The sequence below is a fragment of the Nicotiana tabacum genome, chromosome 1 (genome assembly GCF_000715075.1).
Source record: "Nicotiana tabacum cultivar K326 chromosome 1, ASM71507v2, whole genome shotgun sequence".
Classification (NCBI taxonomy): Eukaryota; Viridiplantae; Streptophyta; class Magnoliopsida; order Solanales; family Solanaceae; genus Nicotiana; species Nicotiana tabacum.
Window position 1 is genome coordinate 38,298,834 of NC_134080.1, and position 19,098 is coordinate 38,317,931.

Here is a 19,098-nt window from a genome sequence, read left to right on the forward strand (position 1 = left end):
CAAGAACACACTCATAAACAAATTCCAATTCCAATTCCAACGCTCATCATTTCAGATCAGAGAAATGCATTATCCATCATCATCATCATCATAATACATGTTACTGGAAACCAGCCTCTGCATATTTCCAGCTGCTACTTCCTATAACCAATGCACTCTAGTTATATCTAAAGTAACTAAACGCACATGACCAAAGACCATTCTTGTACTAGTACTTTGACTTGTCAAATGTAACGTTTATGATGACATCTAATGTGGTATTTTCGGTGCAAAAAGTAGTAAGTATAAAATTTGGGTCTATTTTTTACTTAATTAAATTTAGTTGAATGATTTTTTAAGTGGCAAAAAATAAAGTGTAATAATTTTTTGTACCGAGTTTTGAATAAGTTTTAAGTGACAAAAATTAAAATAGTGAATTTTGTGCAATAAAGTAAAGGCCCTAAGGTCGATTACACTTTCCACTACTAAGGCCTAACATTTACAAAAGTGTAATGAAGGAGGCCGTTTGGACATAAGAAATTTTTTCCTTTTTTTAAAAAAAAATTTCACTTTTTTTTTTAAAATCAACATTTATTCATAAAATTTTCAAAAAATTGTTGTTCAAGATTTTCACTGATAACTTCAAAAACAACTCAAAATTATATTCTATATCCAAATGCAACTCTAAATTTCTAATACCATTTGAAAAAAATTTCACCATTTTTTAAAATTTTACAATTCTTATGTCCAAACGCCTATTAGGTAATAAGACAATGAAACTAAGTAATACAACAAGTAATAACGGAGATCCTACTGATAATACTGACACAGTATAAAATCTAGGGACTAAAAATAAAAAAATACACGACTAATACTGCTAATGAAGAATCAAAAGAACTCAAAAAATCATGAACAATTGGATCCAAATGAAAGGAATTAATGTGTAAACAAAAAATAATAGCACTAGAAATCTGCAAAACTCTAAAGGATATACAGTAATGAAGAAGAACAATATGTAATTTCTTTATATTTTTCTCAAAGAGCATTGTTACATTGGATCCACTCGAATTAATAAAAAAACTCACCATTCACTCAAAAACAATCAGAAAAATAAAGACAAAAATAGAATAATAGTACATTCTTCAGTTGCATTCAATGTTAGTAGCAGCTAGAAAACTTCTATTTAAAGACCTAAACTATACACCTAGTATTAAATTTCTTGGTTTATTCTTGCTATATTACATGAATAAATGAGTTAGTAAATTCAAAGAAAAACATAAAAGTTAGCAGTAGTAAAGTACCAATCCTCCTCAGCTTTTCCAAGCATAAACCAACAAAGAAAATCCAGAAGGACCTTTCAATTCATTTTCTTCAGTACTAGCCCATTCCATTACAGAGCTACAAGTTGAAGATGCTGAAGATAAAGATGAAGAAGATGAACTTCTTGAACTTCTCAATACACCCTTTTTCATCATTTTTGTCTCGAACCCGAATCCACAAGATTGTTGAGACCACAATTGAACTCCATTGTTAAAGTTGGAATCATCAGTAGCTACATATTCGTAACTTGATTTTTCGAATTTGAACATGAACAGAGCATACCCATCTTCGTCATCGTCAAATAACCAGTTGTACACATCCCATGAAACCAAAACTGGAACTCCGTCAACTTCAATTCTTTCATTTCCTCTGAATTTCCATTTCAAATGCTTAATTTGTAAGACCCTTTTGTTATCTACGCTGAAATATAGCCTTGGATCTTCTCCTAACCTGCAATCGATTGAGATTTCTTTCTCTTTCCCACCGAAATTTGCTTTTGTTTTGTAGAGTTTGTTTCCACATACGTGTTCCCTTCTCAGCACCAGGTTTGGGTTTGGATTCGGATTCGGATTTTGATTTTGATTCTCCTTCTTTTCTGGCATTCGAGCTCGGGTTTTAGCGTAAGCTTCTTTGTTTAAATCGCCGACGAGAAGAACCATTTCGCCGTTAACAATAACAGCTACGTAAAATCCAGATATAGGTTCAGGCCCAGATCCAAATTTAGCTTTAGAAAGATCCCAAAAGATATGAACAACCTTGTTATCTCCGTCGAGCTTTTTTGACCCATGTTTTTTCCAGAAAATAAAGGGCTTAATATTGAGGTGGAAAGACGGGGTACTGGTTGAAGATAAATGAGGAGAAGAGATTGTATTATTGTAGTCAGCTCCAACTCCATCAGAATCGTTGAGGAGAAAATGGATGTGAAAAGATCTACCGAAGAGATTGCGAGACCAAGTGAGAGCAAAGAGGCCGAGGTGGGTTTGGTAAAGGGAGGTGGCGAGGTTGGGATTAGCAGCAAGCGGTGGCTGCGGCAGCGGTGGCGGTAGAGGACGAGCGGAGGCGGCGGCAGCTACCTCTAAAGGGCGGCGGAAACAAGAAGGGAAAGGTGAATAATAATGGTGGTGTTTTTTGGACTTAGCAACAATTTCCATGATTGAAAGAAATAATAAGAAAAAAAAAAGGAAAAAGCTGATATATTGAGGTATAAGAGATTGAAAGAAGAGAGAAAGGAGATGAGGGATATATATGAGAAAGAGGTAATACCAATGGCAGAAGGGGTGGGGTGCGGGGGCGGGGGGGGGGGGGGCAGAATACAGATATATGTTGAAAATAGAAAACAGTGTATACTTTTGGGGGTTTAGGGAAGTCGTAGTCTATAAGGAGCAGCTGGGGTTTTGGGGGGGTTGGAGAAGACTGGCCAAAGGTGTTTGATTATATGGAGCCACAATCACCTCACGCGTAATACCATATACTTTTCCAACTAGTATTCAAGTCTTACACATAGTCAATATAAAAAATTAAAAAATAAAAAGAAAATTAATCCGTCTTTATTTTTTTTTTCTCATTCGGCGTTGAAAAGTCCGTTAACATTTTCTAATAAAAAAAATCTATACACAAGATTCAAATCCGAGAACCATAATTAAAGATGATAGAGTAATTATCAATCTACTATTAGAATGTCTCGTAATATAATGTGTACGCAAGTATTGTTTATGTATACAATAATTTTAGATTATTTTACGTAAATAAGTGGAGGTTCCCCTTCCTAAAAAGCTCCACCCACGACTGTTAGGTCCCGTTCGAGTCACGTCGGAGAGAAAGTGTAAAAACACTATAGATCTTTCTAAATTGGGTAAAAATTTAAAAAAAATGTTAGAAAGCCATCCTATGCAATTCATGGTTAAAAATTGAACCTTTTAATGTCGAATGAGAGAAAAGTCCAGAAAAACTTTGTTTTATTCGCAGTAAATTAGATTGCAAGTTCTTTTCAACAACAATGAAGTTGCAACGATCCATAACGAAAACTTTTCCACTAAATAGTGAAACCAATGATATTCATAGCGAAATTATAACTAATAGTAACAAATTTCGTTAGGCTTCATTTATAGCACGTTCCAAAGTTGAAATACTCTCGAAATAAAGGTTTGGCTCTATATTTTTTGCTCACTTACTTAATGTGTACATCTTATATTCTCATGTTGGCAGTGTGAACGGAATAGACAATACATTAGAAAAAAATGAATTGTTGATTAGACGCTGACCCCAAAACTAAATCATGCTTAAAACTTCCAACAATATCGAACTTAAAGTATAAACTAATAATAACAGTAGCTTTGAATCGATCATTTACATTCGCATGAACATCAATGTTATGAAAGATTTTCTCCAAATGGTGATCGTTAAAGCAACATTAAAGATTAAGTTGTGTATTATGAAATTAAGCATGTATTTGTAATGAGTTAAGTAATATATATATATATATATATATATATATATATTAATTATCGAGTGTAAAGAATTTTTTCATTATCAGGTTAATCAAATAATATCTACAGATAAGTCTTCTTAAAATGTGTAATATATAATTTTGAAAATAAGATAAATTATTTGCTATAACTCTATAGGGTGAAATCAATTTATATTAAATGCTCGAATGATGACGTGACACGTGGAATCATAGGCAGATGAAAGATGAATCAAGTGGAAACCAAGACCGAGGATAATAGCTTCGGTTGGTACCGGGTAGCCCCCGAAGGGAACGCAATCGACCGAAGCAAATGAATGTTTGCCACCGATTGGCATTTAATGAAGAATATTCCTCAGTATTATATATGCGGCCGTTGTACAAAATTTTGGCATTCATGACTTGCCGTTACATATTTATCAATGACCCCCTTTATTGTCATTTAAGAGGAGTTTGATCCTAGGATCTTGTTCCCTATGTATAGCCATAAATAGTGGCTCCAACAACCATTGTAGAGGGGAAAAATCTCTCACAAAACTTATGCTACACATTATTCTCAAGCTAAGTAATATTTTATTTTATGTCTAATATTATTTTTATCGCTGTCTTAGGAAAGCTTGCTCTCAGAACCAAGCTACGTGTTGTTTATTTCGATTTCAACGTTGAGTCTTATATTTTCATTTAATTTATTTATCATTTTGGGATCAAATCAGTTCCTTTGACTAGGGATGAGGCCGAGTATGAAGCATTGATGCAGGACTCGAATTGGCCCGGGGACTTGGCTTCTTTAGACTTTTCCAAGGTTTTCCTCCTCATATGGTACACATAATGTGTTTTTTCAGTGATGAGCGAATCTCCTTAGTGCTGAAGTTTTGCTTTAAGCCTATCAACCTCGGTCAATAGGCCATCCCACTCGGATCTCAAGGCACTAAGGCTATGGTCGAGATCATGGATTGTGGTTATGTGAACCTTATTTTGATCCATGATCTTCTTATAACTATCTTCCATCCGGGACCACTTCTCCTCGGCGACAGTAGCTTCTTCAGATTTGGAGTTCAAAGCTGCCTCCAAATTATTTTCTCGTTCAATGGAGGCAGATTTGCGCTCGGTAGCAGCAAGAGCAGCGTCTTGAAATTCATCCCACTTAGACTTTGCATCCTGAAGTTGTGTGCGAAGCTGAGTGGCTTCTTGACTATGAGCTATCGCATCTTGCTCATTCTGTTTCTATAGGGCCTCGAGCTCCGCTGCTTCAGTAGCTTTCGCCTTTAGCACCGGGAGGCGCTACAAGTGATTTTTTTCGGCCAACAGTTGATTCCGCTTGGACATAAGTTCCTCTTCATTGAGGATCAATCTCTTAAGGCCTTCACAAGCGAGGGAGTTTGCCTGCAAAGCAAATGCCGAAGTTAGAAACCATGCCATAACAAGTCAAGTAGAAACAAGCAATAAAAGAACAAGTATGATACCGATGCTGCATTGTGCATGACATTATTAAACAAACACTCCCATGAAATAGAATTTATTTTCTTCTTATCTTTTTCTCAAGCCAGAGGCTTCAGATAGTTGGCAAACTCCACCGTCTAAGATAGCAGATGACATTTGTTTGAGATCGAGAGCGATACGCTCCTCCTCCCTTGGGGATCTGCAGAAGAGGGTGAATAGTTGTGCCCCAAATTCCCATGGTCAGGAGACTGTGGAGGGGGTGATCACCTCCAAAGCATACCTCAATAGAGATATGAAATGGTCGTACGCAATAATAAATACCCAACTAAGAGTCGGGGTCGAATCCACTGGGAGTTATGATGGGAGTTAAGGGTATATATTTGAAGTAAATAAATGGGTTATCTAGATTACACTTCCACAACATGGTTTTATTTTCTATTTCTACTGTTAATCTAATAATTGCAAGATAAATAAAATAGACTAGAGATAAATATTTTTAAGGTTTTTTTTCAAATGGGTTAAAGGCCTAGGGCTGTAACCATAACCTATGTGTTTGCCTAATGGGATAAAGACGTCAATGCTTGTATTGTTGATTGGGTTATATTATAGTTCAAAGCTCTACATTACCCACTACATACCTCTCGGTCAAAGAGTGGTTTTGCCCAATTTGGCTTTCTCAAGACCAATTGGGTATCAACCAAAACAGTTGATAAGAGCTCAAGTCAGGTTATTACTATTTCTTGGTTGCTCCTTTAATTTTGTAATCAATCTCTCAATTGACCTAATTCCTTATTAGCTAAGTTATCCTAGACTAGATCCCTCTTTCTCAAGTAGAGACTAAGTCAAATAGGCATGAATCAACGTTTGCAACCATTAGTTCTACAATTGAAGCATGAAATAAGCTAAATAATAAACACGCAATCATAAGCAAACACTAAATTAATCACCCATAAGGTTTACACACTAGGGTTGGGTCACAACCTTACTTGAAGTTTAGCTACTCATAATAGAAATTACAAAAAATAGAGAAGAAAAGCTAATTAAACTCATAGTGGAAGATTAAAATAAATAAATCTAATGTTAAAACACAAAAATAATGTAAAACTTCCTAAAGTAGTAAAGAAAAATGGCTACAGTAACTTTAGATGTTCAAACTTGACATAATTTTATGAAACTCATCTATTTATACAGGGCTGAAAATCTCGGACAAAAATGCCCTCCGAGAGGTTCTGCGACCGCCAATTCCATGTGTGGTCCGCCGATGTCTTCAGTTGGTAGGAAGTGGAGTTTTGCAGTCGTACATTTTTGAACTGCAGTTGTGAGGCAATCTTTTGCGACCGCACAATTCTTGTACGGTCCGCACATCACAAGGGCAACAAGACTTAGTCTTTTAGCATACTCTTTGAACTTTGCATCTTTGTCAGTAAAAATACAGATTTGCATCCGTACAATTTATATGCGGACTATACATTTCCAAAAGTCCTGTTAAAGTTTCCTTCTTGGTTGCAGCCGAAGATCTAATTCTGCGGTCCACAATTTCTTCTGCGGCCACAGAATTCCTTCTGCGGACCGCACATTTTTGCTTCTACACCCTTTATTGTCTTGTGTTTCTGATCACTCCTTTTTAATCGGATTTCATCTCGAGAGGCCAAGCTTCTAGCACTCCTTCAATTGCATAATTTCATTAGTTTCGTTTGGGCTAAGACAAAAGCTAAAAGGTGATAATAAGCAGTCAAAATCCCCACTTATCAACTCCCCCAGACTTAAGTCTTTGTTTGTCCTCACGCAAATAAATTAGTTCCCACCTCCAGAAGTTAAGGGTCATTACAGCGAGACAAAGGTGAGCCATTTGCACCTTAGTTGGGACCAATAATTACCCACACCACTCAAGCATTATCAACAAGGCGACAAGCTAATCATTCATGCACATATAGCTTTAATATGACATTTGAGCTTCAAGAATTGACTTTACTCATCAAGGACTCTTGCTCTATCATATAGGACATGGTGGACTCCAAACTCTTCCTCCTCTACTTTCCATTTGCCAAGTTCACTTAAAAAATTAGCACTCGATTCAAAGATTTATGAAAGGCTCACTCATCTCTCTCAAGAGAATGTCACAAGTACAGCTTCAAGTACCACATGATTGCCCCTCATGTAGATTACCACTAATGTAAGCTCACTCGGCTCGAGATCAAGTAGGATGTCTTTCGGGATGTAATGAAGGCTTTTGGACTAGGGTTTGATACAATATGGGTATGTGGTTACACCTTCCTTAAGCATTCCATCTTTCATTTCTCGGCTCACACTTGCCAATTGTTAGAGGCATTTTCTTTTCATTGGGGACTAGAGAGACTTATCATCATTTTTTCTTAATCATTTCATTCTTTACCTCCCCTTTTTGATTTCTCATTGCTTAGGATCATTACCTCTTTTTGAATCCATTCAACCCTTTTATTTATTCATTTTTTGCATTTTTCATTTTGTTATTTTCTTTTCTTGCCTTCTCATGTCATAGAGATCATTTTCTTTTTTCTTTTTGTGCCTTAATACCTTTATCAACTTCCTCATCTCTCCCCCAATCTTACGTTTTGAGCCATTTGTTTCACATGAGTGTTAAGGAAATTTGGGTGCCAAGAGAGGGTCACGATAAAACGGATAAAGACTTGTAACATGGTTTTCAAATGAGAAAGGCTAAAGGCTCAAAGGGATTGACTAGGGTAACAACATTGTTAGGCAATAGAAAACTCAAACGAGCCAAGGAAAGCCTACAATCACTTCTCACGCCAAGCAAAACTTAAGATTTCGCCTTAAAACACATTAGGGGCAAGTTCTAGACCTTCGCGCGGGTACTTGGACTAGCAACACAGCATCTCACCTCTCACGCAACTAGATTGTTAAAGAGGATAGAATCGAGGGACCAAACGACCAAATTCAAGATTGAAGATCACTGTGGTCTAATAGACTACTCGATGATTACCAAAGTCAACATAAGAGTCACAAAGTCACTAACTATAGCTATTTCTTTTTAAAACCCTTGTCTCTAACCATAAGTACGTAGTTAAGTGTGTTGGTGCCAAATGAAGCATGTTTGACTCTTCGAGCATGACTTAATTAGGTCTTTTTATTCATTACTACTATTATTATTACCTAAACACAATACGGATTCATTCCCTTAAGAAGGTTGTCACGCCATCCATCGTTGGGACGAATCCCCCGGTTCATATAGCAACTACCTTTGGAAAGAACCATGACTTTAAGAAAACCAAAGGCTTATTATCTACTAAAACATAAAAAGGAGCTACTAAATCAAACACTAACTAATAAGGAAACAAACATAAAGAAGCTAAAAAGCAAAAACTATTGAAAGCATAACGAATATACGTAATGTGTGTGAGAGAGAAGATATACACATAATGAGAGAAGAGAGAGAAAATATACATAATAAGAAAAGAGAGAATAATATCAAGTTATTACAGACCAAATGTCTCAAAATGTATCAAATATAACAAATAAACTCCACCCCTCAAATAAAAATAAGCATTGTCCCTAATGTTTAACAAAATAAGAGTAAAAGAGGGAAAAGAGTGAAGAAAACTCCCTATGGCTCCTTGGAAATATCTGTGTCCCCAGCAAGGTCATTGCACTCAGGCTCATCCAACTGAATCTCATCATCCTCAACTCTGGGAGTGGTTGGGTTGGTAAACATCTGACGCACTGCCTCAGCAGTGTCACCAGCAAGGTCTGACTCATCAGACTGGCCAGTTGGTGCTACCGGTGCAGATAGGGCTGCGGGATCTGGTGCCGACTGGTGCGGGTCATGTAGCATGTCAAATGGCATGTCTCCGGCTGTAGAAATTTTGTTCACTTCTCTTCGGAGTTTGTCCACTGACTTCTTCGTAGCCTGGGATTTCCTCATCTTATTTACTTCTTTTCCCAACTCTTTGATCACTGAACCGTCTTGTACCAATGTATCCATAATAGTGTTCTGTTTCTCTAGGAGCTTCTTCAATGTCTCTTCAACTATTAGGGGAATCTGAGGTGCTGGAATAAAAACTGCGTTGCAATAGTACTGGATAGGTCAGACAACTTTTGCAGTGGCTGCCTGCATCCTATTATTGAGACTCACCAATGTCTGGGAGATTCACAGTGAAGAGAGTGGGCCAGTAGGCATGGGCACCGGCTTCAAAGCCGAGGTGGAAGTTGTGGCAGGAACTGCAGTAGGGACTGAAGATGATGGTGGAGGCATAGCTGCGGCACTAGAGAAAGGCTTGGCCGAAGTGGATGGAACATCAACTGCCTCTACAACTACCACGACTGGCTCATCAGACTGGCCTGTGGTGGTAGACGGCTGACCTTTTCTTTTTGGGTTGTTCGCATCCATAAGTGAGTACCACGAGAGAGGACTCTTCAGCCTCACCTTTGTATCAAAATACCTTGGTTCCACCCTCGCATCCGTAAGATACTCTGTAATGGTGTTGGGATATGGGTAGGAAGAGTCATCCTACCTAGCGATCACTGAGATGTTGGCGGACATCACGAGACCCACATTGATAGGGTACTCGGTCATAATAGAGGCAACCAAGGCTGCCCGAGGAATTGGCAAGTGAGTCTCATTTTGACTCGGGTCCAGTTTGCTGCAGACAAATGATTGCCACCCTTTTGCTTCGAAGTTCAGTGTGCTCCGGTGGATAGGAACCCCAGTGGTAATCCATGGCGGTGGTGGTCCTGGTGTAGCTAGAATCTTCGTTAACCAAGGGCGAACTACATCTCCAAGTGCACACTTCTCTAAGTATTCTTCTGGCTCGACATCATCAAAGCCCAAGTGCGTGTTCAGTGTGTGCTAGTCAAATTGCACTTTGAGGTTTGGCACTTTTGCCACTTTTGTCCGTTTTTTAAAATGCGCCACATTAGCGTAGAATTCCCCGACAAGGTATTCCTTAGCATCAACCACACTCTGGGTAAACCACATCCACCATTTGTATTCTCTAAATTATCTCAGCACAGCCGGGTTGTACCTCTCTAAGTATGTCAGTAAGAACTATCGCTCAAGTGTTAGCAACCTCACCGGCCACCATGTGCGAAAGCTAGTGAAAGCGTCCAGGCTAACAAATTTGTGCTCCCAAACCTCTTTCTTCTTTGTTCTTTCAATCCCAGCAGTTGTGGCATCTCCCCCTCTACCATCATCGGGGATGTCCTAAACCGATGTATCCTATGTCATAGGGACTGGTGCGGTCGAAGGCTCACAAGTCTGACTAGCACTTTTCGATCCCTCAGAAGTGCTGTGAGATGAAGAAGGCTCGTCCCTGAGTTGAAATCTCCCTGGTGTCAGACTTCCTTTTTTACACCCCGAGGGTATATATGGGAGTTTCTCCACTTTAAGTGACATTATTCGTTATGAGATTATTTAATTAATTTCAGAGTCGCCACTTAGGATAATTTATTTGGTTTCCCAAGTCACCTGTTTATTTTAAAATCTCAAATCGAGGAAATTTTTGACTTTATTTAAAAATCTGCGAACCAGAAATTCTAAGTAAGGAATTCTGTTAACTCGGGAGAAGGTGTTAGGCATTCCCGGATTCCGTGGTTTTAGCACGGTCGTTTAGTGATTTATACTCGGCTTAAGTTGTCTAATTACTTATTTTAGAACCTATGTGCATTTACCTTTTACCGCTTTTAATCACTTGAGTTATTCATAATTAAGGAATTGAGTTACGCGTACATATACTCTTTTATTTTGGCGCGTCAAAAATCATGTCACGCGAACGTGTCCACAATTAATAACGTTTTGTTTATTTTATTAAGAAAAGTTTGGTTGAAGTTGCGCGAACGCATCCCTCAAGACCTATTTTTATAATTAAATTTGCAATTATGTTATGCGAATGTAAACATAATCACAATACTTATGTAAATTGAGCCTAAAGCACAATACTAGTCTAAATCGAGCCTAAAGAAAACTACGAGTGTTTAATATCTAAGTTAATACTAATGAGGGCCATCTATGATTTAATTATGATGGCACACCTCAAACCTTCTCTTCAAGTGTTAGTTCTTGATCTAATTTTATGAGGGCCATGAATTATGGGTTTTGTTTGGTATGACACACCTCGAATTATTACCCCTTTTAGAGGAAAATTACACTTCATTAGAAGAGCTAAATTTAAATTAGTTCTATTGGAAAGGGATTTAGGCCTAGGCGTTCATTATTGGGTTTAATTGGAAGGTTCAGGTTCGCAGGAAGCTGTATCTAGGCTAAGACTTTGGACCATGTGAAACAGAAGAGCCCCAGCATGCTCTTGTTGTTCCGAAATTTGGTTTGAACAAAGTTGGCCCATATTGGACCTGAAATAGGTGGGCCCAGTCGCTACTTTTCCTAGCTGGGCCTTCCCCCCTCTATCTTTAGCCATTACTCACATATTTACAGTAATAAAAAAAATATCATCTCGCTTTTAAACAAAACTAAGATATACCATATAACTCTAATTCAACAGTTGATCACACGTTCAAACAGGGATAAAATTTAAAGACTAAACATGATTCTATTACTGAAGATTAATCAATTTAAACATAAAATGATTCATGACAAAAGGGCTTCTGCACTGACTTAAAGTCTGGGCCTATAGACCAGGCCCAAACTCTCTTAGGCCAGTCTCTTACTTTGGGCTAGAAATCCAGCCCATTTTCTATCTACTAAACAGCCTTTGATTCTACTGAATAGTCTCAAAGCCCAGCATCATTACTGCTTTGTAAAGGCATGACAAAACACATAATTAACCCCCTAATGCATCAATACTAATGTCTGATTTATTACAATTTTCCAGAATGGAACCAGTAACCTTCAAAAATCAATACATTACATTGAGACTTAACTTACACTTAAGAGCTAAACTATTACAAATTACTATAGCTAACATCATGCGGATACCCGACTTCTTTTGGATATGACTTGTCCATTAGAGCTTGGTCTTGTTAAGGTAACTTGATTCCCTCTTTCTAGCTTTGAACCTTCTGATTTGGCCAACCAATGACCAAATCTACAGGCAACAGCTTACAGCCAAACAAACAAAGAAAGAAAAATAATGGTTTTGAGTAGAGAGGAAGTTGTCAGATGAAAGAAAAGGAAAGAAAGAAAGCATAACCAACACATTTTATTAATTACCAAATTTCAAATATGGGGATCTAACATGCTATATGATCAATGCAACAAAAGATAAGTATATATATCAACTGAAGTAAACAAACAACCAATGCTAAACCCATACAAGGAAACAAATACTCATGATATAAACAAAGAGACAAAGGTTCACTCATTTAAGAAGGAAAATTTTCAATATGGTTGCAATTTCAGTGATAAATCCAGCAAGAAAACACACATATATAACATTGGCAGGAAAGAACAACTTGTATTTCATCTTTAAACTCCATTTACAAACATTTAGACATGGAAGAACATGTGTACCTTGAATAGCAATAGAAAACAAGATGAAAGAAAACTGATGGAAAACTTCAGAAGCAAAGAAACAACAGCAGTAAACCAACACAGCTACAGAAAATCAAATAGGTCCCAAAATTTGAACCAAACCCAATCAACTTTTCAAACCAGAATCCCAGCTAAAAAACCAAGAAAATCCTCTATTTCTAACCATGTATTCAACTTGTAAAGAATCAGAAATGAGAAGTTTTTTTTTTGAAGTTTTTGTAAGATTTCTTAAATCTGAACTTTTTCAGAGAAAAGGGAACTTTTATGCAGTGAAATGATGCTGAAAATCTTTCAGAACTTTTAGACAGAGAATAAGGCTGAATTCTGTATGTGAGTGAGGAAATGTTTCCCTTTTATAGAATGCACAAAAAGGCATCAAAAGAGGAATATTCTAACCTAACAATTCTGAAAATCAAGACAGTACAACATCTTTTACAGTTGTCTGTCGTTTTTTACTTATCCAATACCAGCATTTCTGCCAAAATAGGGACAGTTGTCTAAAACACAAGAACATTCTGATATTATCCTATGTGAAAGTCCATTTTTAACCCTTTAATTACTGCCTATTTCAATTTTACCTTATGTTCTGATTTTAAAATAAATTACAACCAATTTAAGGCTTTCAGGCAAGTGATTAAGTTGCCTAAGGGTATTGCATTTCAGTTTCTGAAATTATAAATAGCTACTCAGAGGTTTAAACCCAAATTTAAACTCAGCTAATCAAACATGTAGGCAATCCATATATGTGGACTCAAATTCAAACAGATAGTCATAAGTCAGAATTAAACTTTTTTAACTAAAACTGTGATGAATCAGGCTAAGACTAAACCAATCCGGAATTAGCTGAGATAAGTAATTAATTAACCACTAATCCTATACTAATTAACTAATGGATACTGAGAACAAACTAGCAAGAAAAAATAATGAAAGGAAAAAGGAAAAAACTCAAAAAAGGGTTATCATAAACTAAAAAAATGCTAAAACTTGGCAAACTAAATTCCTAGGAATGAAATCTAATCATGCAGCTAATGAAGCTAAATTGTATCAGGCAAATAATTCGGCCTAACTCCAAATAAAATAAAGTGCTCAAATAAACTTAAGCAAAATATCCAATACAACTAATCTGACCAATTACATACTCACAACACATTTAAACAAGGAGATAATCTGAAATTAACTCACACAACTAAAGAAAAGATCAGAGACAGAGGCAAAGAGCAAAACAAGAACGAGAAAAGAGGGAGGAAAAGTACTGTGAACAAAGAGAGGTGTGACCTGCCATGCATCAGTGGTAACTTCGAAATAGGTCGAGGCTAATGCAAAACGATTGCTCTTATCAAAAGCAATCAATTTACATGAGCCTCGACCCAAGACGAACAAAATACTTGCAAAAAATTGCACTTGGTCGAATCAGGGCCTTTTCTGCAATCTTGGATCTAAAATTCGATGAGGTTGGGGCTGATTCGAAGGGGGTTAATCCTGGTTTAGGGTTCAGAGAAGTGTCGAGGTTATGGGGTGTTAATTTGGGGCCATTTGGACCACTTAGGGTTTTGGGGGTTCTTATTTCGATCTAAGATTCGAAGGTTTTGATGATTATTTGCGGAGAATGGCTAGGGAATTTGGAAAGAAGAGAGGGTGAGGAGTGTCTGGTGTGAAATTGGTGGTGTTTGAGGTGCCGAAACTGCCGTGAGGCAATTTTCGGCGGCGGTTGGCGGCGAAGACGACGAGGAATGTAGGGGTGGCTAGGGTTTTGGGGTTAGGGGTGTTAGAGACAAAATGAGGGGTTCTGAAATGGGGGGGGAATAATATTTTGGACACTTACATATTATTTGAGTGACCAGTTTCGGGCCATTGGATTAACAAGATCCAACATCTGTGATGAAAACGAAGTGAAACGGGGTCGTTTTGGGGATGGGGGAGACCTGGACCGGGTTAGCTAATTTGGGCCTGGGTTTTTGGGGCGGATTTGGGATGGATTTGGGTATGGGGTAGCCCAATTTCAATTAAAAGGCTCCTTCTTTCAATCAACTCTTTTATTTCGTTTTCTTTTCCCCTTTTTCTTCTCTTTTTTTTTTATTTAAAAATCCTAAATTAATCCCAAATTTAAAACTAACTAATTATCTAATTATAAAAATTACTTGATCCTAAAAGAGAAAAACCAATAATCTAAAAATTAAAATGTAAAAATGTAAAATGAGCTATTTTTTGTGATTTTCTTTTTTAATAACATAGATAATTAACTAATTAATCCTAAAAATGTAAAAACAAACCTAAATACAATGCATGGTATTTTTGGTATTTTTCATGATTTTAATAAAAGTTAAAGGTGCACAAAAATGCAAACAATTAATAAAATTCTACAAAAATTCCTAAAAATGGCAAATAATTAAGAAAAAATCTATTTACTTGGGATTTATAGGAGTAGTTTGTATAGGGCAAAAATCACATGCTCACAGCTGCCCCTCTTTGCTCGAAAATACGAAGGGTTTTCGGGCAAAGATAAAATGAGCAATTACGAGGGATTTTTGCCCATTTGAAACTTTATGAGAAGCATCTTTTGAAAGAGTCTGACCGAACCTTCTTCGGAGGTTGCCTACATATCCTTGGCTATAAAGGAATCAGGTCAGTGCTGTTCTGAAAGTTTTGGTAGTTGGGACTACCGGTAAACTGTGATTTCACTGATGTTACTGCTGTTTCTGCTTGCTGAGCTCCTTATTATACCAAGATGAAAGATGAAAGCTAAACTAGCTGAGCCTATCAACTACAAGTTACAAGATTCTTATCTATAAAACTTCAAAAGCTTGATCTTGAGTCTTGGTCAGCTCTTCCTGCAGACTCTGATCTGAATCTTGATGCTTGTTAGCTGTAACCGCTGGTTCATTCTTCTTCAGCTTCTCGGATCAAGGCAGGACATGCAAAACTTGTTACTTCAATCATATCTTGGGCAGTCCACATCTTTTCTCGTTTCTATATTTGGAGTTCAACTTCTTTTCTTGTTCCTTATTTTCTTTTATTTGAGTTGAGACTTCTTCTTTTGGTCATCTCAAACCTTGCGTCTCATGGTAAAAGACCTGTTCAGGCACCAAAGCAAACAAACGAACGAAATGTTCTGCCCCAATTTTCACTAGGAAAATTTCGTGAGTTATTCGTAACAAAATCTAAGCTATTTCTTTATTGAAAGCCATAAAATCAAGATTGTTTATCCTTGGGAAAAGATATTAGGGAGTGAAGCCCTATATCTATAATAAAATCAACTAGGGAGTGTAGACCCTATGTTGAAAAATAGACTATGGAGTAGAGACGCTATATCTAAACTAAAATCAACTAGGGAGTGGAGACCCTATGTTGGAAAAGTGACTAGGGAGTGGAGACCCTATGTCTAAAAATAGAATCAACTAGGGATTGGAGACCCTATGTTGGAACAGAAACTAGGGAGTGGAGAGCCTATGTCTAAAATAAAATCAACTAGGGAGTGGAGACCCCTATGTTTGAAAAGCGACTAGGGAGTGGAGACCCTATGTCTAAAAATCATCAACTAGGGAGTGGAGACCCTATGTTGGAAAAGCGACTATAGAGTGAAGACCCTATGTCAAAAATAACTTCAACTAGGGAGTGGAGACCCTATGTTGGATAAGCGACTAGGGAGTGGAGACCCTATGTCTAAAATAAAATCAACTAGGAAGTGGAGACCCTATGTTGGAAAAGCGACTAGGGAGTGGAGACCCTATGTCTAAAATAAAATTAACTAGGGAGTGGAAACCCTATGTTGGAAAAAACATAAGTAGAGATTGGGGACCCTAGGCTACCATATTTTTGAATTTTCTTCTCTTTTTTTTTTATTTAAGAAAAAACGAGTAAGAATGCAGGAAAGAATTTAGAAGAGACTTCCTTTTTGGATTGATTATAGCTGCAAAATTGTTTCTAGCCCTTGTGCAGTTTCTTTTGGTTGCACCTGCTTCTTGCAAGGTTGCTTAGATTGCACATGTTTCATGTTTTCAAATAAAGAACAATTGTTAGTTTGAAACGGTGGTTGGTTTTGTGGCCTTGATTGTTTTGATCTCGGCCCAACTCTTTCGATGAGAACCTCTATTGCCCTCTGGCTTCCTGGAGATCAATCTCTCTTCTAAGCCTAGGGACCTTGACCTTCCAAAATTTCACATGATGGTTAGCCCGTGTGGGGCTTTGGCCCTTTCTTATTCTGCCTTTATGGGCGCTTGACTTTGAATTTATTTCCTTTTCAATAATTTTGAATCTGGAGCATCGGCCATCATGGCCAGTCGAGATCAACTTGATGCACCTGCTGAGGTTGGGTGCTTTTCCTTGAATTTGGCTTTTGCTAGGCAGAACCCTGTAAAACCAATCTTGCCATCTTTTCTTTGTATTTAATGAGAAACGTTCCTTTCGGAGGAATAAAGAAAGAGGGTTTTATCTGGAGTGCATGCAGACTTCAATAGACATGACATGCTTCTTAGACTAGATACCCGATCTGCGCAACCATCTAATCTCTCATAAACCCGACATAACTCGTGTCTTAAAACCAAGAAACCTTTCTAGGACTTTATCAGTGCCGATGGTTGTAGGGAATTCCTTCTTTTCAATGGCGCCCTTTGCGGGTTTTATCCAATTGACCCCCCTCATTTCTCTTCTTACCCGTCGCCTTGTAGTGCTTTTTGCGAGTTTTCACTAACAAGACTCTCTCATTTTTCAGTTTCTCTACTCACCATCGCCTTACAGTGCCCGTATGGGTTTTCATCAACAAGACTTTCTTATTTTATTTCTCTCATTGTGATTGCATCAGATCCAAGTAGTTGCGTTCTACGATCCTTGAACATTCTCACCGATCAATCAGAAGGACTTGAACAGGGTTAGGGGTAAAAAGAATTTGGATTGAATTACAACTTTGGAACCATTGAGGCGGGAGCATCGACGAACCATTATAACACTTGCCCTAGTTTTACTTTTGGGGAATTTGGATTTTTATTTTGGTGTGACTGAATCCCAGAGAGAGGCTGCCTATGTATCCTTTCAAAATCAAGTCGAACGTAGTTCAGGGAAACTTTGTTTTTGATTTTGATTGATTTTTTTTTTACAAACGTTTTCAGGTTCCAAAGAGGGTAATCAAAGAATGATAACCGGCTCAAAGGGTTAGCAAAGTATTGGAGTGTTTGGGGTAGCGAGAATGAAAACCTTCGTCATCCTAATCGGATAATATTGGTACCTCAAAAGGGTTAAACATAATGCCTTTTGACCGCATCTGCATTTACAGCTGTTTCAGGATCATTTCCTTCAATGTCTCCCAAGTACAATGCCCCTTTTGGCAACAATTTCTTATAATGTATGGACCTTTCCAGTTTGGGGCGAACTTTCCTTTTGCTTCCTTGTGGTGAGGGAGAATACGTCTCAAAACGAGTTGCCCCACTTCAAAGTTCCTAGGCCACACTTTCTTGTTGTAGGCATGGGCCATTCTTTGTTGATACAACTGCCCGTGGCAAACTGCAGCCATCCGTTTTTCATCAATCAGGGTTAACTGTTCTAGATGGGTCTTGACCCACTCACTATCCTCAATTTCAGCCTCAATGATGATTCAGAGAGATGGAATTTCAACCTCTGCGAGTATTACGACTTCAGTGCCATAAACCAACAGATAGGGTGTTGCTCCGACTGATATGTGCACTATTGTGTGATATCCCAACAATGCAAAGACAACTTTTCATGCTATTGTCTCGAACTTTGAATCATCTTTCTAAGAATCTTCTTGATGTTCTTGTTTACTGCTTCGACAGCACCATTAGCTTTGGGCCGATAAGGGGTAGAATTCTGATGCGTGATCTTAAATTGTTCACATATCTCCCTCATCAAGTGACTATTCAAGTTCGCAACATTGTCCGTAATGATAGTTGTAGGGATACCAAAATGGCAAAAGATGTTGGAGTGTACGAAGTCTACCACTGCTTTCTTAGTGACGGCTTTGAGAGTGACTGCTTCAACCCATTTTGTGAAGTAGTCAATGGCAACCAATATGAATCTATGCCCATTTGAAGTTTTTGGCTCGAATGGCCCAATGAAATCCATACCCCAAGCAACGAACGACCAAGGTGCTGACATAGGATGCAATTCTAAAGGTGGTGCATGAATCAGGTCACTGTGCACCTGTCACTGATGACATTTTCGGACAAAGCTGGAGCAATCCTTTTCCATTCGTACAGGGTCCACACATTCCTGCGTGTACTTCATGCATGATTCTTCCGGCCTCTTGGGCATCCACGCATCTTAAAAGTTTGAGATCTGGAGTCCTTTTGTACAAGACCTCTCCGCTCAAGAAGAAACTGCTGGCAAGCCTTCTAATTGTTCTCCTTTGGTCTCCATTGGCTTGCTCGGGATATTCCCTTGTTTTCAGAAATCTCTTGATATCATG

At 37.8% G+C, this 19,098-nt stretch overlaps 1 protein-coding gene across 1 annotated transcript; it reads right to left on the bottom strand.

Annotated features, from left to right (window-relative positions):
* Positions 1 to 978: 978 nt before the first annotated feature.
* LOC107775407 (uncharacterized) lies at positions 979 to 2,579 on the bottom strand. The gene has a single exon (XM_016595135.2). The coding sequence runs from the start codon at positions 2,448 to 2,450 to the stop codon at positions 1,290 to 1,292; it is 1,161 nt and encodes a 386-aa protein (XP_016450621.1). The 5' UTR covers positions 2,451 to 2,579; the 3' UTR covers positions 979 to 1,289.
* Between the last annotated feature and the right edge of the window lie 16,519 nt (positions 2,580 to 19,098).

Excerpts from the sequence above, each read along its gene's own strand:
- LOC107775407 (XM_016595135.2), bottom strand. The coding sequence starts at position 2,450 with ATGGAAATTGTTGCTAAGTCCAAAAAACACCACCATTATTATTCACCT.